Below are 27,964 nucleotides of genomic sequence, written 5' to 3'. Positions count from 1 at the left end.
ACACTTGTCATAACAAAGCCTTCTACGCAGAAAAAAACCCCTCTGACATAATTTTCAGCTTTATTAATGAATATGTTACATAAAACACAAAAGGGAATGTGTAAACCTTGAGTTTCATGCTGAGATTTCATCTCCCAATCAACACAGGTGAATCCTTCTCATTAAGGACTGAATGCGCTCCCTTTTGTTTACTGAGTTGTGAAACAGATGTTAAGGCTTGCTGACTCTCTCCAGAAGGGCAATATTGTTAGGGACATAGTGAAAGCAACCTCCATTTTTCCTCAAAAGCTTACAAACTGTCTCTACTAAAGAGAAACTGCAGGAGACAGACTATTTGTCTTGAAGAGCTGTTCCTGTTTCTGATCTAAACCTGCAGATCACCTGGCAGGAGTCCAAATTCAGAGGTGAATCCTCTTTCTGTACAGGCGTTCCTCACACCAGAATTGTCACAGGTGCTTCATTTTTCCAGGAGTGATGCCCAATTTATGTCAAATATTCCTTACAGATGGGGTTCCTTGGACATACACAACTTCTCATGTGTGTCAATGGCAAATGGAGAGCAGTTGGTATGAGAATTGCCATGGCAGTTCTCAGTTGCAATAAAAGACAGCGTAGAGTGGAATGTGTGTCTCAAACTGATTATGTGTTAGAAAAAAACCCCACATCTCAAAAGCTTACACATGCTCAAACAATCCAGATGGCTTTTCTTTATGCCTACCTTCTGCAAAAGAGGGAAGGACTTTTGCAAAAGGCAATGAAAGGCAACTGTGTAGATTCACTGTATTATCTAGCTCTTAAAACTGGATGAAGACTTCAATAAACACCCTTAGGGAAAGGAAGGAGAAAATGACACGTAGCTAGCTAGCTATACACAATCTGCAACACTGTGTCCACAAACCACTTCAACCACCGCTGGTGTTGCCCCAGAGCCCCAGGACTGCAGGTCTGAGTGCTGCTCTATCCCTACAGCTGCTTGTCTGATGCATTGCATGTCAGAAGAACAGATTTAGTTTCTGTGCTGTGCACCTTCACAGGCAGAATAATAACATGCTTACTTAAACTACTGCCAGCAACATGCAGCAAAAGAGGACTTTTCCTGTGTGAATTCTGAGCCAGACCATGCAAGAATGGAACCACAGGGGAAACTAAAAACTTCAGCTTTTCTAAAGGTCTAGCAAAGGCTAATGTCACAGCTGGAAGAAGCAGCACATTGTTCTCTACATTCATACTGTTTTAATCTGCCAAGACCAGAAAAGATTTGAGTCATCCCACTCCCCTGGCCCAGATATTACTTCATGCCAGGAAAATAATGTAATTAGTCACTTGATATGTTCTGATACCATCATTATCTGTGGCTGAATGTCTACCAAGTGTGTAAAAAAAAAGGGGTGGGGGAAGGGGGGAAAAATAGCAGAGCAGTTTCTCTTAAAATGAGGAAAATAAATAGTGTGAGCAACAAACAAATAACAAATTAGAATGAAGCTATAAATATCATGCATTTTATCCCACCACTGCGAGCTCTTGGCTAGCATCCCAGGCCATTGGCGGATGTCTGTGAGTCCATGTGAAAGGAAAGTAAAGAATAACAACATAAAATTAGTAAGTTTTATTGTTTAACGCAGCAGGGACAAATATAAATTCTCAGCTGAGTCCCTGAAAATAACTGCCTGTAACTTTTGGGAGAAGACAGAGGATGGAGATGGAAAAAAGATGATTCCTTGGCTTATTACAAGAAGGCAGGGAGAAAAAGCAGTGATCCCAATTTCTGAGTAATTCAGTAAGGGATAACAATCATCTGCAACACTCAGACAACAACCCAATGACATTATCAAGGTGAGATTTCTGCTTTTTCCCCTTCACCTTGAAGTGAGTATTCTCATGTATCAGCTAATTCAAGTTGATACTGGCACATGAAAACATATTCCCTTTAGGCTTTAAAACACTAAAAACCGATAAAAAGCAACCACTATTAAATTTCCTTCTTCATACTCCATTGTATTACTGCCAGCATATGCAAAATGAGGCTTCAGACTTCTTGCAATGATTTGTTTCCCTTTAAGTGTATAAGTAAATGCAATCTCAAATGCAAAGACTGGGTTTGAAGAAACTGTATTTTGCATGCAGCAATGAGCAGCAGTTACGCACAGAAAGGAGAGGCTTATCATGTTCTTTTATTCTGGTGACTGGTGATACTCTCACCAAAGTCAATCAGTGAGAAATAAATCCTTTGACTGAAGTTATTACAGATGTATTAAAGGAAGAATCAACTTTAAAGTTGATTCTACAACACAAGATGTTTATGATTTGGAATATTAAACTGTAGCAGTACTGTTTGTTAATAAAGCAATTCAGGTTATCTACATACAGCTCTTTGTGATCTCATTATACAAACCAGAAGCATTGCCACTTTAAGACAGAAGTCTCCATATTTAAAAGAAATTATGTCTCCATAATTGGAGATACTACAAGGCTTAAAGGTGGGCTTCACCCCACACTTGTAAGAAGTAGTAGCTATCCTCATTAAGCATGGTTTACAAGGGAGGTATCTGCTCTCACTGCTCTCACAGGCAGAGAGACACAGGTTTTGTTAGAAGTGATCTTTAAGGTTCCAGTCCCCATCAATGAGCAGGGAACAGGGATGCAACCGTGATGTAAAGCTCTTTACAGCAATAGGAATATTTCTATGCCTGCATTTTAAAACACCTACCTGACTGTTCAGAGGACTACATGAGCAGCTGACTTGCACAAGAAGCATGTGAAGGAAAAACCTACACCCTTCTATGAATTCAGATATCCCTGTGATGTTTATTGATAAGACTGAGAACCAGCAAGTTTCTGGACTGTGGTTCAGTTCTTCAAAGATTCTTGCAGAATTAAAGTCTCACAGGGTTTCTTTATTGCATGAGAAAAGAATGCTGACTGTCATGTATACCACAACCTTTCAGATAGATAAATAAGTCTGAAGCTGTACACAATGCTCAGGGGGAAAAAAAGGCTTTTCTAAATTTATATGGATCCAGCAGTTTCTGAGACAATCCAAAGAAGAGGAGGTAATTTGAGGTCACTTATGAGTTCACAGAGGGAGCTCTTGGCATCTTATTCTTAACAATATACTAACATCAAAGTTTGCCAGGAGTAGTGGTTGAGTAAACTGTTAGCTCTGTTCTTTTGCCGGGTCAGCAGCCTCTGCTCATTTCCAGTTTACAGCTACTGAGGGTCTGCATATTATCAGCCAAAGGTGCAATGAACAGTCACCAGTCACCTAATCAGAAATGTTACATTAAAAAGGTTGCAGGGACTATCAGTTTCTTTTACTTGTGTTCTCAGAAATCCATTAAGGCTGGACATAACTTCATTTTTAGATCATCTTCCTTCCCTACTCTTTATACCACACCAACCTCAAACTGAACAAGGTGTGCTAAGGAGACAGCTCAGTGCTTCATAGCACACTTTGCTAAACTAGACAAAAGCCAAGCTGCTTTGTATCATTTGTAAAACATCTAAACAAATAAGCACTAAAAAGACAACAAGCCCAATAGTTCCATAAAGCGAAAGATGGCACCATACTATACACCTTCAGAAAGAGAAACATGCAGATCTGCTGAAGATCAGAGAATAAACAGGCATCAGCACCAGGGAATTGCCATGTCTCAATTAAGGTCACATATCTTTATGTCACTACAAGCCTGGTAAAAAGCTCAAATCCTTGGTTTTACCAAGATAAACAAAGATCCCTTGGAAAACTGCCAGAACAAAATAATCTTCCTAATATTATGACAACACATTTCCTGGAAGACACTGCTGGAGTTTCCCTCTCAGACATGATAGTTTCTATGACAAGATAAAGCCAAAACAAAAAGCCCTAAAAATATTCCCAGGAAGACATCGGATTGTCTACAAAAGCCACTATAATTTTACCCTTGGCTAATAAAATACATTGATACTTCTTTTTTCATTTAGAGACAGAACAAAGACATTTTGTCAGCATTCTTCCAAGCTGAAGATGAATTACAGGTTATTTCTTCACTAATTAAAATGCTGTGCCATGCACCACATTAGAATCATAGAATTATAGAAAGAATCAAGCAATGAGCAGGGAACAGGAGGTTCAAAATAAGTGATCTGAAAAGGACCGAGGCTCAAGACATTGATGTATTTACACTAGGTTTTATTGACTATCCACTTTTGAATATATACTTTCAGACATACGTTAGTACAGTACTCTTTATGTTGAGGCATATATTTTTGTCACATAGTTTGCCTCTTATATTGTTAGTTCTGTCCCACAGTAATTTTATCACAGAATCACAGATTCTTAAGGGTTGGAAGGGACCTGGTTGCACTCATCCAGTGCAACCCCTCTGTCAAAGCAGGACCACCTAGAGTAGGGCACACAGCAACTCATCCAGCTAGGTTTGGAATGATTCCGGAGAAGGAGACTCCACAACCCATCTGGGAATTGAGTATATGTTAAATCAATACATTTCAAACACATATGTCCCTTAACTCTTTTGTAATACATTTGTCTTATTACAAGAAACTGTTTTAGAAAAAGACAGGATCACACACAACCTGGGGATATGCAAAAACATGACAATCTAATTATCTACATTTCTACTTCCATTATTTTCTCTTTTAGTTAGAGAACTGTTGCATAACTACAAATTCACCTATTAGAGAATGATAGTTTTGTTTCAAAAGAGTTTTGAAAGCACACAGCAAGGTAACAAGGTGATTTTCAGACAGTCGTGCTAAGACAACCATCCATCTCCACGGGAATTCAGCTCAGGCTTCTCTTTTCATGACTTATAGAAGAAACATTAGGTACTTTATACATTCAACATCTGTACAGTCTGCTCTCCTCCAAACAAAAGCCACAGCATCTGCAAATTCCTCATTTAAAACCACAGCTGCCAGCTTTGACCAAAGTCACACAACCAGGCCAAAGCAGCACAGTGCTCTGTATAAATGAGAGCATTTCACTTGCAACACCTCATTATTTTAATGGTCCCTTAACCATTTTAAAGAAGTTAAAGTCTAACTTGAAAATGATTTTTAAAAGCATACTTTAAAAAAATACTATTCCAAGTGGATCATTGTTTCCTCCAGATTCCCACTATCAAATAATTTCTCTCCCTGGGTCATTGTCCTCGTTAGTAGAACATCAGGAGGATGCAACAAGACAGAAGGAAGGTAAAAACCACAGGAAACACAGTAGAAATTTTCAGAGATCTCTGAAATTGTACACATGTGCTGAAGAACATGTTTTCATGTTGAGGGATGTGATGGCAGGTGCCTGAATCAGGGAATGGATGTACAAAATTGTACAGTGCAGGTGTGCTGTATAGAACTGGTTCTAATGGTAAATCCCTCTTTAAAACAAAAGATGTAGAAACTCTAAAAGACTGTCCTACAGACACAGGAAAAGGGTTTATACAGAGTCTAACTGTAAGAGGAGCTCCAGATTACTTCCCAACTGGATCAGCCCTTGAACAACATTACAATATGTGTGCAGCTAGTCATCTTGTGGGCAGCATATTAAAACCCAACAGTTCTTGATGCTTATAACGAAGCAGAGCCACCAAAACAACGAGGCTAAACTGCATGCAACAAATTCCAGCCCCTGTAACTAACTCTCCACCCCTAATCCCTCTGCTAGGAACAGAACTCTTTAGTCAGCTCCCATCACAGCTTTAGGTCTAGTGTCGGTTACATACTGCAGCTGCAGGCTACATAAACATGCAGCCAGGTCAAGATAAAATGTGATTATTTTATGTTCCACAAAGCTGGGAAGACAGTGCCAGAGGTGTATGAAAAAGGTGTGAAACATGTTCTTACTTCTCCAAGTGGTAACTTCCAGTAGCTTCCAGAAGCACTTCAGTATCACCTCCTGAGCACTTCTGACAGGACCACACCATTACAGCTGCAACACTAGCAATTGAAATGTGCCCAGTCATGTGGTGTTCATGCTAACAAGTAGTCTCAGCCTCCAAAGCAGGGTGACCACATGCAAACTTCCAGTCAGGAATGATCATGTGTCCTGCCAGCTCCCAGACTGTGTCTAGGAACTGCTAGGAAAAGTACCAGCTATCCCCGTCTAAACAGTACCTGGAACGGTTCAGCAGTAGAGATGAACAAGCTGAAGTGCTCAGGGAATGTTCTCAGGGCCATTTTATTTGCTTGTACTGATACAGTCTCAACTTGCTATGATGAAAAAAGCATCAACTCCACATTAAAAGAGCAAATAGGAACAAAAGACAACCTTCTAATCTCTTCTGGCCTCTTTCAAATCAACATGCCACTGACGTTGTTGTAGAAAGCCAGTTCCATTCATAATGAATGGAACAGAGAAAGATGACATTCCATATACTGTAATAAGCAATAAATGTATGCAAATGACATGCAGTAGGATGGGAGACAATAAATGCATTGTGCTATACCAAGTAGAGTCAAACACACAGAAATTACCTAAAAGGAGGATAATATGAAGCAAATTTCTACAGTCCTCTGAAATCTTTGTGTTTTCAGACTAAATGTGTCTTTAAGGCATTGACAGTTCTTTTGAGTTTCTGCTGAATTGAAGTTAAAAATAATTTCAAGTCTGAGCTTAAGTAGCTTAAGAAGCTTAAGTAGCTTCCCTGAGTTGGCCACTGTCAACAGCAGTAGCATCCATTGTGTGCAACAAGATCCTGGATATGATGTGTCAGAGGAAATGCAGAAGCCCAGTGCTCAAGTGAGGCAAGTTCAAGCACATGGGTCACAATGCCAACAGCTAAAGGAGCACTCCTCTGTTCTGCAGATGACATTTGTAGATGCACCTCTCCTGTCCAAAAGAGACAGGTGCTTTTGAGGCACTGTATAAGGAAGCTCTTTTGATCATACTTCCAAGCACTCAGGTTACATATATTGGTCACGTGGCAGAATGATTATCATAGTCTTTACTGTGAAGGTCATAAACAGCTCCCGTAGGACTTGCCTCAAAAGACTGGGAATCATTGCTCTTAGAGATTTTTTAGCTCTTAAAATCCATTAGGAAGCCTCACTCTTCCCCAGTGAGGACAAATATAATCTCCTTGAAACTCAGCCTACTTTAACTTAAATAAACAACCCCTTGCAATTTTCTGTCTCTGTTCTCCGATGTCAACTAGAGAGGGCTTTGCTTATCCTCTGATGTCAAGCTGTTCACCTCTGTCTATGAAATAACAATAAAACCCCTATAAATATGAAGAAAATGAGGTAAGCCAAATTAATGACTTCTGGGCTGGATCCTCACTGTTTTCAGACCTGATGTTTTATATGTATATCTGTCACATGAGGTAAGGCACATGCTCTTTAAAGGCTGACTCTTCTGCATAAGATATATATGTGTGCAGGAGAGGGGACTCTGAAAAATCAGAATGGAAAACACCTGCAGTAACAGTAGAGCAGAAGTTGAGAGCTATCTTAAACATGATAGATTTAATTTGGAACCAAGTCAATCCTTACAAGCATAAAAACAATCTTAAACCACAAACCAGGAAAACATCAATTGCAATTCAGCATCTTGGGAATAACACCTATCCAGCAAGGACTGATTCAAATGGTCCATTCCTGAACATATTAATCACCTGTTTCATGTGACAGTGACACAGTCAGGCAGGGCAAGTGTATTTTGAACTATGTCTAAGATACTCAGCTGAAGCAGGAGACATGATGTAAGTCCTGATGATGTAACACTGAAGTTACAAAGGATGAAAATCTATCCACAATAGCATGTACATGTGGGGGTAAAGAACTCTAAACTGACACTCAGAATTTGCTGAGGCTACTGTAAATCCTTCTACACCAAATTGATTTTATTCATCTTCACTCTTACACAATTTAGGAGCTCTGCCAACAGCATCTATTTTAGCAGAAGAGCCACAAGTGAACAGAGATGTTAATTTTGCTTTCCTTGCTCTCAAGGGCAGACTTTTGTTGATTAAAAACAAAGTAGAATTGGGAGTCAGCGTGCAGGTGCTCACATCTAGCCAAAAGGATGATTCATTCAATTTGTGTTCAAGGCCACACACACATCTCTCTGAGGCATAACATCCCAGTTAACAGAAAAATACAAGAGTTAGCTACTACTGAAGATAAATAAACAAAGAAAACACAGATCTATAAAAAAGGAAAGGGTTGTTTTTTTGCTATAATATAAAGGAACAATTGCTGTACGTATAAAATACTAATAAACAGTGATACAGGACACACATATTGTTTAGGTTCTTCAGGCTTTGGCTACTTAGGCATGCAAGTCCAATCTCATGGCTGCAACACATCAGAAACATGGCACATTTTCAAAACCTAACAAAATAGCCGTGTTGAAATTGATCACAGCTGCTGCAATAAACACATCCCACTGTTCAATGCCAGCACAGCCCTGCCCAACAAAATCTTTTATAAGCCAGCTGCTGCTAAAACCATGTAAAACCCCAAATACATAAAACTCCCAAACCTGGCCCAGACTCCTGCTAAAAGTCTATCAGCATCCTTCCTTCCAGTGACTGCAGAACTCAAAGACCAATATGATCTTGGTGACTTAGTTGAAGATCAGACTGATTTTTCGGCAATTTTAGTTCCCCAAAGACCAGTCTAACTGAAGTTAGTCACACAACATTGCTAAGATGGGAGAAAATCCACTCCAGATTAAAAACTAAACCTGCATCAATGTACTACCCTAGAAGCACCATGAATATGACCTTTCATTCTGTGTCAAGCCAGGCTGTGAAAATACTTGTTGTTCTGCAAAGGAACCTGTTCATAGAGCAGAAAGATTAAGGTATGGACCTCAGATTAGAAGAAAAAATATTACTCCTTCAAATTGTTTTACTTGTCAGATGTGCAAAAATCACAAGGTTTATAGAGGTAATGCAGACTGCAAATGTGCAGGTTCACTGCAAAAGGCGTGACAACTGGCATCCCAAAGAACTCATTAATCTCTTTCTTCTAAGTTGCTGGATGCATTCACAGATCCTTTTGATATTATCTGGTGAATTATACCGTCTACCTATTGTAAACCCACCTGGGTGAGTTCCTGTGTGACCTACTCTACGTGGTCCTGCTGTGGCAGAGGGTTGGACTGGATGAGCTTTGGAGGTCCCTTCCAGTCCTTAAAGATTCTGTGACTATGGCCAGTGCCTATCAGGAGAACAGGAGTGTGTACAAGAACTAGTAGACTGGAAAACTGCCTCATTTCATTGTGAAAAAGTTTCTTGGTTTCCCTCAACTCATTCCCAACTCTCAGCCTAATCCTTGTGTATTTCCATCTAGGCTTCATATTTGAAATGTGTCTCAAATGTATTGAAGGATAGTTGCATATGTATGTGTATGACTACATTTCTATCCATTACCTCGATGCCTCACTTACTTCAAACTAATTTTAGTCTCCCCAAAGCATGAAGTTTTTAATGTTAAAAAACAATTTGATTCTCTTCTGTCTTCCAATAAAGCCTGCTTTGAAGATTGCAATTATTCACAGTAATTCCCAGAGAAGTTTTCTGCAAAGAAATCTCGCAATAGCCAGAAAGAAAGACTTTATTAGACCACGAGCTGAACACAGCAGCTGTGTTGCTGGCAGAAGATAGCTAGCGTGCACTCATGGTGGCTTTCCTCCCTCCATCATAACCCGTTATATACCGATCCAATGACTGCACAAAAAGCCTTTTTCTTACAGAAGGCTCTCCTTTTCACTCTGTCTCTGGGTTGGAGGAAAAAAAAAGTAAGAATGTCTACTGCCTCTCAAATATTTCATACAAAAATGCCATTTCCACCCACAGCCTCCTTCTCTTTCTCTCTCCTTTTACACCAAGAGAAGAAAGGGAGGAAAAAGAGAGAAGAGACTGAAGGATTTTTTTTTCAAGGGGTTTAAACTACAGCTTTATTATGTCATGCTTTTTAGATTTAAGTGCATATGCCAGATAACACATTTCAAACTTGTCACAAGACAATTAAAAACTTGAATCTCACAGGGAATGTATGGAGGCATGGAATTGTTACAAATTCAGTTTAGAAAGAAAAGGTATCTTAGTTAAAGTGGCTTATTTTGATGAAAGGATGGAAAGTGCTTTACAATGTTTCACTTCCAAACAAAATTTTACTAAACTTTTTCAATTAATGTATAAAGGGTGGGTGTGAGGAGGCTGGAGCCAGGCTGTTCTCAGTGATGGACAGTGATAGGACAAGGGGCAACGGGGACAAGCTGCAACACAAGAGGTTGCAAAGAAACACAAGGAAGAATTTCTTCCCTGTTGAGATGAGGGAGCACTGGCAGGGGCTGCCCAGATGGGCTGTGGAGTCTCCTTCTCTGGAGACATTCAAACCCAGCTGGATGAGTTCCTGTGTGACCTACTCTAGGTGGTCCTGCTCTGGCTGGGGGGGTTGCACTGGATGACCTTTCAAGTCCCCTTCCAACCCTTAAGAATCTGTGATTCTGATTCCCCTTATCAACAATATCACCTCCATTTAACTGATGCACTGAGGTGCAAAAACTAAGCTTGAAATCTATTCAGAAAACCCCACACTCAGAGATTTGTATCCCCCTGAAATCGGTGCAAGTCGGGCACTTTAACTCTTTCACTATCTCTACCATTCAAAGCTTGTTGGTCATGGGATGCATTCCTCTTATCAAAAGGAACAGATTGGCAGGCATCAGCTCTCTATGGCAACTGTTCTGTGTAAATACCTGCTTGTGCATCCTGTGTGTCAGGCGCTGGCTGCGGTTACTGTGCATGCACAATAACCGGATGGGTTGGATGGCTGGAGGGAAGCTGAGGACTGAAACTATAACAACCAGCTACAACAACACTTCATGCTTCCATGGGTTCCTGAAGCCTTAAGAACACTCTTGTGCAGAATGCTCGTAAGGTTTTATTTAACTGCACTTAGATTAAGCCAAAGCTGGTTTGGGGTTTGGTTTTTTTTGTTCGGTAGGATTTAGAACTCCTAAAGTTTTGCAACTGTTTGAAACATTTTCCTTTGCTTTGTGCAGCTAAAACAGACTGGAAGAAAGATTTATTAAGACTGATTAAGAGCTATTTTTGGCTTTACAAAGGAAACTCAAAAGACTGAAATGGGCTGTTCTACGCCAGACAAAAATGTCAATTTAAAAGAGGTTAAATTGAGATGTTTGTTTGCTGAGCAACTATCAAGGCCTCCAAGCACCTACATATTAACTGTCATATTCAACCAGCAGATTGAATCAGCAAGCTGAAATTGCCTCTAAGAGCAACAATCATGACTTTAAATATCAACACAACCTTATCACACGGTATTTGTGCTGCAAAGTGGAAATATGCCATGAATGTCTGTTAAAACACAATCCCATAGTTACACAATGGCCAAAGAGGGCTGGATTCCCAACAGTTTTTGGGAAACAACATACACAGCTTCCTGAAGACATCTGTATGGGAAGGGAGCAGGGGAGAAGGAAGAAGTGGTCACTTTTACACATGTCCCCTATAGCACCAGATTCACCTCCCCAAAGCACCTTAATATGAGAATACTTTAATCTACTTTTCATCCTCGATCAATACAGCAATTGCAAGTGATAACCATTGGCAGGACATCTGCAAGGAAAAAGTAATCCAAGGTCAGCTCATGAAAGAAAGCTTTTACTAAATGACAGTGTTCCCAGACTTCCTTTGGCTGCCAATAGCATCATCACTGTCAGCAAGCTTAGAAACTTAAAGCTCAGCACTTAAAACATGGAATTCGTACCATAAACTTCATTCATGTAGACAAATGCACAAAAGCACAGTAAGATTGCAATATTCCAGTAGGCCTCCTCTCAAGGACATTGAAAGGATGCTTTCCTGCTTCTACAAGCAGCAAGGTTAGGTAAAAAGCCCAAGAAATTCACTCATGAGTCCAGACCTTTCAAAGCACCTTCAAAGACCTTTCAAAGTGCCAGTTTGGCTTGAAACTTTTCTTTACTCATCAAAGACATCTGTCTAAGGCTCAGCAACCTGACAGTTACACAAAGCAACACCAGACAGCATCAGGTAAGAGTAAGGAAGCCATGGCCCACAATTTTCTATGTCCAAGGAGTTCATGTTCCCCTCCATCAGTAGTTTTATTGGACTGCAGTTTGCATTATTTTCTCAATTGCACTTTTGTGTTTCATAACAAGAGCCAAAATTTCTACTTTGTAGCCAATATTTATGTTTCCCATTTGGCAGTTCTGATAAGTTTTCATACTGAGCAGAGATAAAACTAACTTGGCAGGCTGTATTTATCAACACTTCATCTGCTGAACTGTTTTAGATAGAAACCCAATTGAATTGTCAACAGTTCTAAGAATGCTTTGATGCATATTAGGAGAGAAAGTCATGAAAGACACAACATCAAAATACATAAGACAGTAAAAGTGGGTGGAGGGAACCCCAACAGCTCAACATTTAATGGGTTGCTACTTGTAATCCCTAAAATGAAAGTTCTGAGTACCTTGGAAAGACACCTTTATTTTTTTAATCACTAAATACACTTCTCAAGTTCCCAAAAACCACACTGTTGCACTGAGAAGGAAAAGGAGCAATCAAGAGTTTCACCTGTAGTTCTAGTAACTGCCAAGTTTGATAGTTTTTCGAGTATTGACTCATCAAAGTAACACAATCCTGCTCTCATCACTACCAGAAACACAAATTGCACAGGACTAGCTCAGTCTTGAGTGACACTTTCTGTGAAAAACAACACACTGTACAGGTTGCAGTTTCAGGAATAATTGCACTCAGATAAAGATGAAATTACACAATTTTAAAGACAAAACGACAGTAAAAACCTACTTTAAATTTGTCACATGTGATCATAGGCATTGCATACATCCTATATCTCAATCTCTTCCTCTAGATAACAACAGACAAAGCAGGATGGGAATGCAGACATGAAGAACAGTATCACTTACCATTTCCTGAGATGCATACTTGGGATCTTCGGGATCAACTGACCAGTAGCAGTAATCAAAGCTGAAGGCCACCGTCTTCTCTCTCGAGTCCCAGGTGCTATCAAGCTTACTGTCAACCTGGCAGCAGAAGGAAAAAGGCAGACCAAATCACTTTAAATCTGATCAAAAAAGTAAGCCTTTTAAAACTATCAGGAAGCTTATCTAGGATCTGTATTGTGGAAAAGAAATGGCAAATAGTGTATCCTCTTTATTCAGTTTCCTTTGATGATCAGAGTGAGGTGGAGACATCAATGAGAGACTCGCTGAAGCATTTCTGCAGAAGCATCCATTTCCTACGGCTAAGGTTCTCCAGGGTGTACACAATAAACATTCAGTTAATCTTCACAATATCTACATACTGGCAGGAAAGGTCTATAACCTTTCTGATATTTCTCTGTCATTCACAGAATCACAGAATCTCAAGGGCTGGAAGGGACCTGGAAAGCTCACCCAGTGCCAACCCCTGCCAGAGCAGCACCGCCTAGAGTAGGGCACAGAGCAACTCATCCAGCTGGGTTTGGGATGTCTCCAGAGAAGGAGACTCCACAGCCCATCTGGGCAGCCCCTTCCAGTGCTCCCTCACCTCACAGTGAAGAAATTTTCCCTTGTGTTGCTTTGGAACCTCTTCTGTTCCAGCTTGTACCATTGCCCCTTATCCTGTCATTGGACACCACTGAGAACAGCCTGGCTATACAAAGTGCAGCTACCTCAGACACAACAACACGAACACTTGTGTATAAATATTAATTTAGATACTAAATTGGATTCACCAAAGGCTCCCTAAATTTCGTTTATACATAAAGCAAACTCATTGCCTTGAAAAAACTCACCAATTACAAAACCTCAGAAGAAAAAACATCCACAAGCCAGCCCTTGCATCTCAGCCTGCTACAGGCAGTGTGCCCCTTTGCTGTGGCTTCTCCAGTATCAGCCCTCAGCTCCTCTTTAGACAAATAAAATAAAAAACCCTCTAGGTTTAACAAGGCTCAATGGGACCAAATTAAGCAGCTGCATGACTGAGGCTCCCCCAGTCAGGGAGGGCAGCTTCTGAGGCCCAAATCCTTGCAGCCCTGTGGCGGGGACAAAAGCCTTCCTGAGGAAAACCACCAAGAACAGACACTTGGAGGGACCACGTCTCTTGGAGAGCATTGTGGTCACAAAAAGGGAACAGCAGAAAATTATTTCAGAGAGCAAGGAGAGTCTCAGACTCACAAATTCCTATTGAAAAGGAAACAGACAGAAAACAAGCCACGTTTTACACCCCTAAGACTTCTCATCCCACTGACAACTTTCCTCCCTTCTTCAAAAAAAAGCACCAGTAGTCAACACAATCATAAATCCAATGCAAAAAGAGAAATAGTTCAAATCCTCCCATTCAATTTTTCCCAAAGTTTCTCTTTGAAAACTAATGTATTCTTTCTCTTGAAGCACCAAACTGGGTTGCTTGCAGAAAGAAAGAAAAAGGAGACAAGAAATACAAGAAGTATCCATCTTCTAAGATCCCCACAGTAATCTCAGGCTGCATTTACTTGCCTTTTGAGAAGAAACATGTTTAACAACACAAAATTGCTTTGCTCCCATTCTATGAATTTAGGGAAGGACTGTGGCAGCTTTAAATAGTCCAAGAGTCTAAACCAGAGTGCTGGTTCCCATGCACGCTGGCTCCAGAGCTCTCACGGAAGACGACAGCTACATTCAGCTTATTCTTACAGCTCTTGGTCTTTTACCAAGACCCGAAGCTTAGCTGAACACATTTTGCTCCACTTCATGCAAATCAGTTGTAGTTTGAGTGCAAATATGAGAGGAGGAAACACACAAGGAGAGAAATTATCCAGATGTGAGCAACAGGAAGATATGCACAAACCCCTAAATAGTTTACTGACAGCTTGGAATGCTGGCATGCAGCCAGATTGCAGAAGCTTTGATAAATAAAAAACACAGAAAAGACAACTGCACCTTACAACCCCTGTCAAAAACCAAACAAACAAGCCAACCCCAAAACAATCCCACACACATCTCCCTCGAGATTTCTATTAGCATGATCCAATAGCCAAGTAAAAACCAGAGAGGCATCATTATATCAGGATCCTTGTATGAGAAAGAAGACAAAACCATACCTTTGTATTTCTGACTTTTGCCACTTTGTCATCGACTTCTACAATCACTCTTCCTCCTTCTGCACTCTCTCTAGAAAGAGACATCAAGAAATCCATTGAAAATATGAAGATCCCATGAAGGGGCACAGCGAATTCATAAGCCCCAGAACTCTGTGGTGACTTTATCAAAATGCAAATCAGATCTATAAAACAGACCCTGTGACATGAAGTGGTATTTGTAGATCTTCAGTCAGGTATCTCAACAGTCTGTTTGGGCAGGAATCCAGAACTGTGGTGATTAAACAGCTTCCAAGTGCTTGTCCTAAATACTTTGTTAGGATTTTATTTCTAATTAGGAGTTGTTGTTTCAAATTACATGTACAAGGCAGTAAAGTGTTTTCAGGTCATGCTGATATAACCCAAAGTGTTTGTTGTCGTCCTCAAAAGTACTCTTTGGAAAATCAAAACTGTCCTGAAATGGACAGGATTGTTCCTCAAGTACACTCAAGCATACTGTCCAAAATTCCCACTGAATGCAGCTGTGGCTGGGTACTGCAGCCACCTTCCACTTGCCAAATGAATGATGTTGGAAAAGAATGAAAACAAAGAGATGTGGCTAAAGCAAAAAAACCCTCTTATTCTTGAGCCAACAGCATGATAGCTAGGTGAAGTTAAAGATGAGCTTATTTACAGCTGTGTAGATTCACACCCCTCTCAATAATTGTCATGGATTTTTTTTGATACATAGCAAGACAGAAATGAGGAAGAAGAGGTCAGCTGACAGTAGAAAAAGAAACACCCACTTCGGTGCTAAGAAGCCAAGAAGAGGAGAAAGATTTTTTACTTCCTTGTATAATTTGCTCTGCACTCCAATACTGACACAGCCTGTCAGCTGCAACTTGACCAGGAAGTTTTATTTTGACGAAGCCTGATGCCTTTGTAAAACCAGAAGAAGTTGGTTTGTCACACTGTTTAAAATGAAGCTGAAAGCACACACACTATCATTTGAGATTAGCTGTATACATATCCCCTGATCATCACCTGGATCGGTATCATCAGGTGAGTTAAAAACTACATGAGGTAAAGTAAGAGATGGAAAATTCAAACCCAGTTGGCCATGGTTCATTCATGGTTCATTTTGGATCTTTCTCTAAGTTGTAGTTGTTTTACTGTGTCTTGCAAAGAGGAGTGCACACCCAGTCAGCATCAGAGCATCATCCAAATTCAGGGCAGACATTTAGAAAGCATTTTTAAGTCTATATTGAAGCCAAGTACACAGAGTACACCCAGACAGCACGCTGCTATACTAGACATGCTGCTGAAGTGATCTTCCAAGGCTACTCCCACCTGCACACAGCTTTCACTGGCTCTGACAATGGCTAATACAGCCCAGCAGTCAAAAGTCACTGTTCCTACTGATGACCAGTACAGATACTAAGAGCAAAGAGCAGCTCCCTCAATGATAGTTTACATGAACCTTCAAATAATAGACTAGGCAAAGGACAATAACTCCTTTGAGAGAGAGAGAAAATGATGTCAGGATAACCTTAGCACTAGGTTATGAAACAGGATACACAAATGATAAAACACATTTGTTCGGAAGGGGGATCTCCATTAAACACAAAATTCAAACCTCAATTTCTCTTTTCAAACCCCCAGCTCTGCTGTGGTAAAGCAGCTTGAAACCATGAGCAAAGCATAATCAGTGCAGTGTGTACAGAGTCATGGGCAGCAACTCCTTGGAGGCATGAGACAGCTCTTTCCCACCATCAGGTACCAACTCCAAAACTCACAGAGAGTTCAACTGCTGCCACTGTCGTGTAACAGAGGAACACAGAGGGAAAACACTCCCTCAGCTATTACAGTAGATAAAACCCTGCCATTTCTCCAGGTGCAAGAGGACAACAGCACTGTTTTTTCAATCCTCCTTCCCCCCCTTTAAGGCTGCTTCCATAGCAGCTCTCAAACTACACCATGACAAGGGGAAGGCATCCCAGGTACATGTAAGTGAAAAGAGACCAGCTGGATGCAGAGCAGAAAGTGCATCAGAAGTGGATCATGGAGGGAAAGACATTGAGGCAGCTGTGCTCAATCCTGGTCCTTAACAGTATTGTCCTGGACACACTGACTCCTCCCCTCTTAGAGAGCCTCCCATGCACAAATACAGCTTTCCCTTCATAGAAACAGAGAATCATTTTGGTTGGAAAAGACCTTTAAGATTATAGAGTCCCAGCCCTCCCCTCACCCTGCCAAGCCCATCACTAACCCCTGGCCCTCAGCACCTCAGCTCCATGGCTTTGGGATCCCTCCAGGGCTGGGGACTCCCATCACCTCCCTGGGCAGCCTGGCACAGGGGCTGACAACCCTCTCAGGGAAAAAGTTCTTCTAAATCTCTAATCTTTATGCCATTTACTCTTGTCTTATCATTCATTATGGGAAAGAAGAGACCCTCCACCTCACCACAACTTCCTCTCAGGCAGTTATAGAGAATGATCATGTCTCCCCTCAGCCTCCTCTTCTCCAGGCTAAACACCCCCATCTCCCTCAGCTGCTCCTCATCAGACTCCTTCTCCAGACCTTTCACCAGCTTTGTTGCCTGTCTCTGGACACACTCCAGCACTTCTTATAATGAGGGGTCCAAAACTGAACAAAGTCCTCACTCAAGGTGCAGCCTCACCAGTGCTGAGTACAGGAGCACAATCACTTTCCTGGTCCTGTTCCTGTTCCTTCTCTCAGATCACACATGGCCAAGAGCAGTCACCAGCCACAACTATGTTCTACAGATGTGATGGGATACCACTAGGAGAAATATTTCTGAAGCTAGCAGCACATAAAAAGCAGCATTGGTTTCTGCCGGACTACAGAAATAGTCATACAAACACCCAACACAGCTTTAAGAGAGCTACCCAGGCACAAGGAGTTCCCTAGACACAGTAAAGAAGCACTTGAGGGGTAATGTACCCTCTTTCTAAGCCACTCACACAATTTGCAAGTGTGGAGAGGGCCAGATCTGCTACCACAGCACCACACTGCATACCGTGGTACTGGCACACTCCACAGCAAAAAGTCAGGAAAGACAAAGAAAAAACATTCCCAGTTCACATAGTTACGTGCTAACACTGAAAGTGTTTCCATCAACAGCTTCTGGCTGATAGCCAAAAATAACATCACACTTTCCTTACAAAAGCCTCATATCTAATAGAGCAAGCATTAAGATGTCTGGAGACAAAAAACGCTGTAAGAGGTTTCATCAATTCCCAGCTTCTTTTTAACACCTGATGGTTACCTATTGCTAATAGTCCATTTATAGCACCCATTCCAGCTTGTGGATGTCATTCTGAGGGGAAAATGTATTTGCACAGAACAAGTACCCATGTAAGCACAAAGTAATGAATATTTTCTAGTATGTACAATAGCAAATGTGTAAAACAGTCTTTATTTGAGGGGAATTTACACCCAGGACATCGTTTTGGTGACCAACAAATCCTTTAGTCTGTCCCAGATGGAATTAGGAAGAACATCGGCTATGGGCTGTTTAAAGTTCAGGCAAAGGGAAAACCTGCATTCTGTACAACTTTACTTGCTTTATAACTGTCAGAGATTCTTTGTGCACAGGAGCTCTCTCTCAAAGAATGCATTGTGATGGGCGCCCTACAGACACGGAACAAAAAGACCTCTCTTGCTCTTATGCTAAATAACTTTACAGATGTGATTAACGTGGCTTATAAACACAGAAAGCAGGATTTTATGAATTCCTGTATTAACATGGGCATATTCTGTACACTTTAAGATGCAAACCCAACGTTCATCTCCCATTCTATGCCACTGAAGTTTGCACGATCGTCTAGAAACAACCAGCTAAGCCTCTAGTTGGAGCCTTTGCCCACAGCTTCTCAAGTTTTGGGGCTCTTAAAAAGCAGTGTTTAACCTCTCTGGCTGGAACTGTGACTGTGCACGTTCCAGTACTCAATCCAGCTGAACTGCTTTTTTTTTTTTCTGCAGGAAGTTATTCTTTTTAAAGCCCAGAAGAGATCCCAGGAGCTCTGGCAACATGGGTACCTGTCAGAGAGCACCATGGTGTGTGTATATAGAGAAGATGAAAGGTTTGTGTGACCACAATATGAGAGGGGTATAAGATGCTGGAAGAGGACAAGCAGGCCTTTATCCCTGCTGAGAGCTTTAGTCCTCTCAATGTCTATCAAGGTTACTTTAAGCCTGTGTTATTTGGTATTTGCCTTGAAGTCATTACACGTAGACAGTTTTGGTCAAGGTCAGAAAGGGAGTTCTCATGTCAGAGGCTTCACAGAGATTATCCAATCACTTCTCCTTGCCATATATCAAAGTCCACCTTGAAATGCTTGTGCTGACATTAGCTGTGGCAACATGGTATGAGGAACAAATGGCCTTTGGGGTCAAATACTACAAGACTGGTTTCTAGCTCCCCATCCCATCTGTTCCACCTACCCAACCTGTGGCAGTGTAATTACTTGACAGTGCCTTCCTGCACTACCCTGTGAGTTTCCACTCCCACTTTGGTATGCACATTTCTGTTTCAGCACCAGATCAGCTTCTCCCCTGTGCAAAGGGGCTGTCCACCTTTCTGATCTTACTTTCCTCTTCATATTCTCTACCACACAGCTGTCCCACCCTGTCTATATCGAGGGTTTTCCTGTTTATAACACCTTACCTGACAGAGTTAGAGGTGCTGTTTAATGCTATGATGGTGACAGATGCAGTGTTAAGCACTATTTAATGCTACCCACTGGTGAAAAACCACATTAAGACTGATATGGTGCAAAGTTCCTCACCAAGGAGGATCTGGTGAGAGCAAAAATCATATCCCTGCTAATTCAGTCTTTGACCTTTCTCCCTCAGTTGCTAAGAAATGCTCATTTTAAGTTACATGCACAGTAGACCCTACAGCATAATTGCAAATAGGCAGCCAAATGCTGTAGTGAGAGAAACAATATATCATTGACCGTGCAATGTAATACATCGCCAAGCTGGGCTTTGAAATACTTTCCATCTCCACTGAACTCTGCAGGACTGAAACAAAAGAGTCCTACGGTCTGGAAAACTTTGTATCATTACCAAATTGTCAATTAATGTCAATACTTAGCACTTATATACTGTTTTTTTTTTACTTCCAGAGGGCACAATGGCAATTTATTTAACCAGTAAATGCTCAGAATTATATGGAAGAAAATAACAAGCAAATAGTATCTCCAACACTAAAGGAACTATGGTAAAAGAGTGCTCCAACTCTTCTTACAACATGCCAGTGTCTATTCAAATCTGTCCCACTCACAGCAGTACAACGAATCAGAACTATATTACCCAAACATATGAAAGATTAACTTACAGACAGAGTACTTTTTATATCAGTTAGCTTTGAGTTAAGGGTAAAAATACATCGAAAGCTTGTAAATTACTTTCGACCTTTTCTACTAAGACTAGTGGGTTTGTTTTGGGTAGGTTTTTTATTTTATTCAACACTCCCCGGGGTCTTTTCTTGAATAAAAAATAATAATCCATAGATGAATAGCAACTTAAGAGTCCAAAATACGCCAGTGTGCTGCCAGCTTAATGACTAGGTGAGTTTTCTGGCTGGACAACTCTTCAAGAATCGTTTTCTCTACTACATAAAACAGTTAGTTATCACTAAAAGTCAATGCAGAGAGAAGACAATGTTAGGGACTCATGCTAAAAAGAAAGGCAGCACCAAGTCATGGACTCCTCAGAGCTCACGCTGCTTTTCAAGCCGTTTTTGCCCCAAGTTCCACAGCACTTCTCTAACAGGAGGAGTGAATTACCAGCCACTCACTGATGTTTTGGCTGCTTACTTTTTCTTTTTCTCCTCGAATTTCCAAAGTCTGCAAGGTTTTCGTTACGTATCGTATCCAAACAACCCCAGAGCATTGCGCTACGACATCTTGTTTGTGTGGGCTGTCTCCAAGCCGAATCGTTTAGCTTTTGGGATTTCCACTGGAGCCAGGGAGGGAGCGGAGCTGAGCGACTATGGGAATGTCCGGCTCTGCCTCAGGCTGGGAAAAAACCCACCAACAGGAGGGGAAGATTCCCTCACACGGCATGGCGATTGTGCTCCTGTTTTGGGGAGCTCAGGAAGCCGTACGCCAGCCTAACGGCTCCACTGGCTGACAAGAGAGCTTTCCAGGCTCCTCGTACCTCACCGTGAAGCTCCCCAGCACTGCTGTCTTTCCCTGAGCCCCCTCACAGCAGCGCTCGTGTCCCCGATGACAGGACCAGCGGCACTCCATCGCCCCTCGCAGCTCCCTCCTTCACCGCCCCGGCACCCCCCGTGCCAGCCGCGTCCCGCCGGCCGCCCACACACACCTTTTGCTCAGCGGTCGGACGCGCACGGCCACCTTGACGTTAGCCATAGCTCGGTTCGGTTCGGCTGGGCTCAGGCTCAGCAGCCGCCCGCGGCCCGGGCCCGCATCACGGCCTGGGCGGAGTGGGGCGGGAAAGGGCGGGGCCGCCCCTCAGGGGAGGGCCCAGCCCGGCCCGGCCGCGGCAGCAGGGCCCCGCCGCCTTCCCGAGCGGACAGAGGGGAGGGTTGGGGAAAACTCTCCCCAAGCAGCCTCCCCAGGACCGTGTTTTTTCAGCCTCGAAGAGAGATGGCGGTTTGGCACCTAGAACCGCCAGGCAGCACCGCGAAACGATCACCCTCAGGCGGGCTGGGCTGAAGGGCTGAACGCCCACAGCCTGAGGAGAAGTGCGCTACCGGCAAGGTACGCGCTGGGGACCAGGCGAGAGAAAACGGCTCGTTTCGGAACGGAACTGCCTCATCCTACCTCCATTTGATCCCATTTCTTATCCTAGCAACGTGCAGGCAAGCAGAAAAGCAGCACTGCCTGAAGTGCAAAGCACTCCTGTTTAGTTAACGTGAGAGTAATGCCAGGAAGGTAATTAACCCTTCGTAGCGAGCGCTAAAGGAAAGCTCTCACGTGTTGCAAATTCCCTTCAATAACCTCCAGTCTGGATGAGTGCAAAATAAACGGTGAGACTTCCAAAGAACTCTCATTGAGCTCAACGTTAAAACTGTTGCATCCATAAAGACAGAGTAACAAAAATCACCCAAAGTCCTTTAAAAAACGTCCTTACATTATTATCACTGCCATTTACTGCAATTATTGCCATTTACTGCAAGTAACATTGGTATAAACAAGGTGCCAGGCTCAACAGGTGATTCTTGTTTGTTTTTTCCCCCAATTCTGCTCATGTGTAACTGAGCTTTTTCTGGTTTTGCATTTCAAAATACAAGAAATGTTGAGCTATAACTGAGTACACAGGAATGTTTTACATTCCACTTAACTTCTGTTTAAATTACCTTTTAACTGTATTATTTATTTGTACTTTAAGTGTACTTATGAGACTATCTGCCTTAAGCTTCAGAAACATTAAATGAAGAAGATCCCACAATACCAAAACCTTCTGGAGCAGATGGGAGGGATCCTTTGAAAATAACATGTTTCCCAACTCATAACCCCCCACAGAGATGCACAAGCAGTGAGTAACTATTTGCTTCAACAGTTTTATCTCTTTAATCATAGCAAGGAATGAATAGGTACATCCACAGCAAATGGTATTAGCTAAACTCTACCTTCTCCATGGTCACCTCTCCAACGATGGAAACAGTAAAAGATAGAAGGATGCTCAGTTCTTTGGGACATGGCAAAAAACACTTATTTGTCTTCACTTGAAGGAATTATCATGAACAAACTAAATAAAATCATTTTCATCCTACTTATGAAAGCATTAAGTTACAACACCTTTAATTTGCCTGACCTGAACCATCATGGTAAGACAATGAAAGAAAGGTTAAGACTGATGATTCTAGAACCTGGGTTCTCTTTCTTCCAATTTCACGTGCAATGTGCAAAGTATTTCCAGCAAAAATGCCATCTCCTCTGCAATACTGTGGAAGAGCCTCGTTTCCACACCTGAAACGACAGTGATAGGGAACTTTGGACTTGAGTCCCACACTGATGTATAGCAAGTGCTCACACAAAGACCATGCTAAAGTTTATGGGACTCAAACATCAGTTTATACTCTCAGATCCTAACTATTGGCATGCCACATGACTCAATCCAAATAATTTCTGTCCTCTTTAACTTTTCTCAACAGCACCAAAGAGCCTCAGCTGCACTAGCATAATAGACAACTTGTACGTTATACACCTTGTCATCACACTCAGTGGGATAATGAAATATCCAAAGACTAAAGTGGGATTTGAAGAAAGAAAAAAATCAATATAGAGTAGACCAGTTCCAGAGTGACTTCCACAAAAGAGCCAAAGATTTCTTTCCTCATCATCAGATAAACTACAGGGACATTTGTGTAGTCCTGAGCCATCTAGTGGCGACTTTCAGAAAAAATAAAGGGCTCTTTATTTTACAAACGGCAAGCAACAGGTTGGATGTTGTGCAAGCCAACACAGGCAGGACACACAACCAGCCACAGAAATGCCAGGAGCAAATTTATTCTTCCAGTTTACAACCCAGGGGCTCGGGGGAACAGCCCCAGGCAGAGGTATGCAAGCAGGGATGCAAATACAAAATACAGGCCTGGACAACCTCCAAGTGTCATGCCAGTGACATTTTAACCAAGTCTTTTCATGACACAGAAGTCACTCAGGTTGCAAACTACAACCATCGATCCTTTTGCTACGTCGTGGAACACAGCAGATTAACTTCAAACTAGTTTAATTTCCTGGTTGGAAGCATAAGCTGGGGCCTAAGACTTGGCATTATTCTTTTAATGATAGGATTTTGTAACAAAAGAGAGAGCAAGAAACACAGCTCTTGAAATCTAGTGCTTTTATTCAAGTTTTACAGCCACACACAAGACACAGCATATTACCAGGGAGCTACAAGAAATGAACACGCTATAGAAAGTGCATAAATAGTATCAAAACAGATTGGCACTTAATTTGTTAAAGAGAAGTGAAACCCAAGTTTTCAGTACTGCAGGATACACTTTGCTGCAGTTCTCTCCAACTTAATATTTGCTCTGCCAGCTCTTCCAACTCCATCACAAGCGCTACTGTTTTGTTCAAGGCAGTGTCCTGAAACAGACAAGAGTTGGATTTCATCTTTATAGATCCTGCCAATCTAGCAGGGCATAAAAATAACCTAAACAGCCAAACAGTGTTGAATTCTTAATGCTGGAGGAGACAGGAAACTCAGGTTTTTCGCTACTCACCATATTCTTCATCATTTCTGGTACCTGAGGGATGCTTCTTATGGTCTGCACATGGCTTTCAAACTTCTCAATGACATTCACTGCCTCAGTCAACAACTCTACTACGTACCTGTAACCAAAAATGCCCCTCTCAATCAGAAGTCCTGCAGAACAATGAAGAGTTAATACTCCCAAGCCCTCACTTCTTTCCCTTGTGGGTTTTTCTTAGACCTCTTTTCCAGGTGCAAGTTGCTAATCATCTAACTAATTTCTCTGCCATTACACCTCTTTTGTGACGCTCAGCAACAAACAGGGCAGGAATTACAGAAATTAACATGCAATGCTTCTGCAACTGGAGTAGACTTTTTGATAGAAAGGACTACATTTTAAAAACATGTACCATGCTGGTCTGAAAACCACTCACACACTTATTCTGAGCCAGTCACAGTGGAAGAAAAAACCACCAAATGCTGAAATGACAGTTCCTACTTATTGAATAATCAATTCAAGCTGGTTAAAAGTACTGCTTAAAGCAACACACCACAAATTGTCCTGTAACCTTCACAACCTGGGACCAACAAGACTATTAACCCAAGCAAATGCTCATTAAAATATGTATCACTAGCTTTTGATGAATTCAGCAGTAAGTAAACTACTAGCTTTTTTAGCTGAGGTCCTGCTACCATTTTTTTCCACTGATAAGAGAAATAAATGAAAGCACGTGATTTTTACTGCCCATTAATTCAAATGAAGTTCAATTGGTCTCATGAAAACAAAGGGGAATGGTTTTCTATATGCTTACTTGTGGTAAGTAACCTCAACGGGCAAGCTCTCTTCACACGTGGACTTTATCAACTTCTTGTTCAGAGCACTCTGCTGTTTCAGTACAGCTTCCAAGTGTGTGTTCATATCTTCCAACAGCTCGCATTTTTGGCCTATAAAATCAAATTGCCAAGTTGAACCTAGTGTCCTGCTGAAACAAGAGTAGAATTGCTTCTGGAGAAAGAAAGAAGTCTGATCTATTGCACTGGGCTCAAGAAAGATCTCACAAATCAGAAGGATTTTTGTTGGAGGGTATAGGACTTAGTATCAGCATGCACCTAAAAGTCCTAAGACATCCTTTTTGGAGACATAATTTTGTTATTATCCATAGTTTGAAGTACACTGCCTTTGAGATGAAACCCACTTATTTAACTGTCCCACAGCACTGGAGTATTACAACGTGCCTCACTAGCTGGAATGTCTTTAAGCATCCATCAAATTGTAGTGGGAAAAGTACAAAATAATCAACTAATTTGTATGGTCCCAAAATACTAAAACAAAAATCCAAGTAACTTTAGGGGCATCAGACACAGCAGAAACACACTGGGTTCCTGGAGAAAGCAGCAAAGCCAAGGGAAAAAAAGCAGGTTATTGATTATCTCAGAACTCCTGGTGCTCCACTGACCCCGGTGAGCTGCCCACACACACGCTTTTGTTGAAGACAAGTTACACACAGAGCTTCTACTGAGTGCAAAAGTTCAGACTGCATGGAAGTGTTCCTCAGAGGCTAATGAAACACCTGCCACCTTTAACAAGCCATCTAGTGGAGACAGCTGAAGTACCCCACATTCCAGGAGTGTCACGTGCTCAGGTGAAACTGATGAAGTCCTTTAATACTCTTGTTTTCTTCTAAGATGCAACTGCACTTACCCAAGTAAAAAGGGTGAGCAATGTCTGCTGTTTCTTTCTCCAACTCCAGAATTTCAGCTTTCAGTTTCATCTACAACAATAACAACACCAAATGAAAATGTATCTTTAACATTCTTACCCAGATATTGGCGACTCTCTCGAGGTGGGGGAAAGAGGGGAGAAAGCCCGGGGGAGACTATCTGTGTGAAAGAGAGCAAGCATTCCTTTGAGAGCATGTTAATACATTCTCTGGAGTGTTCCTGTTACTAGATGGGGCTTTGTGTTTTTTTGGTCAATAGCAAGATTGTTCAAAAAAACCTAAACAATTTGGTCATTTAGTGGGAATTTGAGCCAAAGCTCAGAAAACATCATTGTAAGACACAAGCCAACAGCTCATTCAGGCGGTAGGAAATGACTCCTGTTAGCCAGTGAAATGGTCCAGATGCCTATAAACAAACACATTTCTGTGAACTGAAGTCAACTACAGGCTCTTATTTGTGCCTCAGCTTCTCCAGAGAACTTCAGGAAACATGTCAAAGATGCTGGGTGCTGCATCTTTCCTGTTATACCACACACGTTTCTTTCACATCTTTGTTCTTTTCAGCAACTCAGCCTACTGTGGGGAAATAAAGCACCAACATGAAACAGCTGAACTGTTAAATAAAACACAAACCAGGAAACAATAGCACATGGCAGTGCCATACCTCATCCGTTGCCACTCACTAACTACTGAAGTGGCCAGTCTATGCTGACAACAGCAAAGGCTGTACCTCGTTGATTTCAGCTCGAATGTTTGCCATTCTCTCCATCTCTTCGAATTTCACAAAGCACCTGTTGTTTCTACTGGTTAAATCCAATGTCTCCTGTGAAAGGAAAATGAGTCAAACCAAAAATGCGGTCAGCAGCAAGAAAGCATCAGGCAAATCCTCAAGACAGGCTTTGAATGGTCTTAAAGCTACTGGGTGCAATACGGTAGATTTCCTCTGAACAACTAAAACACAGCCATTACTTGAGAAAACGAACATGACTGTAAATACAAATCCATAAAAGGCAGTAAGAGAGCACTCTCAACCCAACGACCCCCCAGCTCCACACAGGGAACTGCTGGAGAGAGGCCAGGGGAGGGCTACCATGATGCTGAGAGGACTGGAGCATCTTCTTTATGAGGAAAGGCTGTGGGACCTGGGGCTGTTTAGTCTGGAGAAGAAGAGATTGAAGGGGGATCTCATTAATAGTTACAAGTATCTAAATGGTGGGTGTCAGGAGGTTGGGGCAGCACTTTTTTTGTGTTGTATCCAGGGACAGGACAAGGGGTGATGGGAAGAAGCTGGAACACAAAAAGTTCCACTGAAACATTGGGAAAAGCTCTTTCCCTGCTGAGGTGAGGGAGCCCTGGCCCAGGCTGCCCAGGGAGGCTGCGGAGGCTCCTTCTCTGGAGGGTTCCAAACCCGCCTGGACTTGTGTGACCGTGCTTCAGCAAGGGGTTGGGCTGGACGAGCTGTAGAGCTCCCTTCCAACCAGCACCATTCTATGATTCGATACCATCTTGTATACAGCTGAAACACACCAGAAGGCATAAAGCAACACTTATATCACCGCTCCAGAAAAATACACCCCAGCAGGTGCGGTTACTCGCAGCAGGAAGAGCTGTCACCGGCCAAAAACGCGAGATAAAAAGGAAACATGTCTGTTTGCCAGGCGGTGGAGCGTGAGGCGCCACCACCACGACCCGCCGGCGGCAGATGGCGGGCTCCGAAGGAGGAGAAGCCGCGGCTCCGTTCCGTCGCCCGCCGCAGCGCAGCCCGTCCCGGCCGTTACCTGCCTCACGATGCCGCTCTCCACGCACCGCGCCAGCAGCGCGCCGGCCGCCGAAGGCTCCCCCGCCTTCCAGGAACGGTGTGCGGGGGCCGCGCCGGGCCCCGCGCCCGGCTGCCTGCTCATAGCCAGCGCCCAGCCCTCGCTTACAGCCCCGGCGGAAGAGCGGCGGCGGCTCGGGGCCGTGCCCGCTGCCCCGGAAGGCCGGGCGGATGAGCG

General features: G+C 42.3%; 2 protein-coding genes across 2 annotated transcripts in view; both read right to left on the bottom strand.

Moving 5' to 3' along the window:
- The window catches only part of STARD9 (StAR related lipid transfer domain containing 9), an 86,230-nt gene extending 64,738 nt beyond the window's left edge, over positions 1 to 21,492 (bottom strand). The window contains exons 1-3 of the mRNA XM_061997899.1: positions 21,409 to 21,492; positions 15,076 to 15,145; positions 12,920 to 13,036 (exon numbers count right to left, since the gene is read on the bottom strand). Of these exons, the coding sequence (XP_061853883.1) occupies positions 12,920 to 13,036; positions 15,076 to 15,145; positions 21,409 to 21,455 (234 nt within the window). The 5' untranslated portion in view covers positions 21,456 to 21,492. The remainder of the gene's footprint in view (positions 1 to 12,919; positions 13,037 to 15,075; positions 15,146 to 21,408) is intronic.
- A 2,386-nt stretch (positions 21,493 to 23,878) lies between these two features.
- HAUS2 (HAUS augmin like complex subunit 2) lies at positions 23,879 to 27,956 on the bottom strand. The gene is made up of 6 exons (XM_061997954.1): positions 27,749 to 27,956; positions 26,701 to 26,793; positions 25,952 to 26,021; positions 25,062 to 25,194; positions 24,281 to 24,389; positions 23,879 to 24,143 (listed from the first exon to the last, which is right to left on the bottom strand). Exons 1-6 carry the CDS (start codon positions 27,869 to 27,871, stop codon positions 24,012 to 24,014), a joined length of 660 nt encoding a protein of 219 aa, XP_061853938.1. The 5' UTR covers positions 27,872 to 27,956; the 3' UTR covers positions 23,879 to 24,011.
- Between the last annotated feature and the right edge of the window lie 8 nt (positions 27,957 to 27,964).

Source organism: Colius striatus, chromosome 6, assembly GCF_028858725.1.
Source record: "Colius striatus isolate bColStr4 chromosome 6, bColStr4.1.hap1, whole genome shotgun sequence".
NCBI lineage: Eukaryota > Metazoa > Chordata > Aves > Coliiformes > Coliidae > Colius > Colius striatus.
Note: the sequence above shows the minus strand (reverse complement) of the source record. Positions and strands in the feature narration are given on the sequence as shown.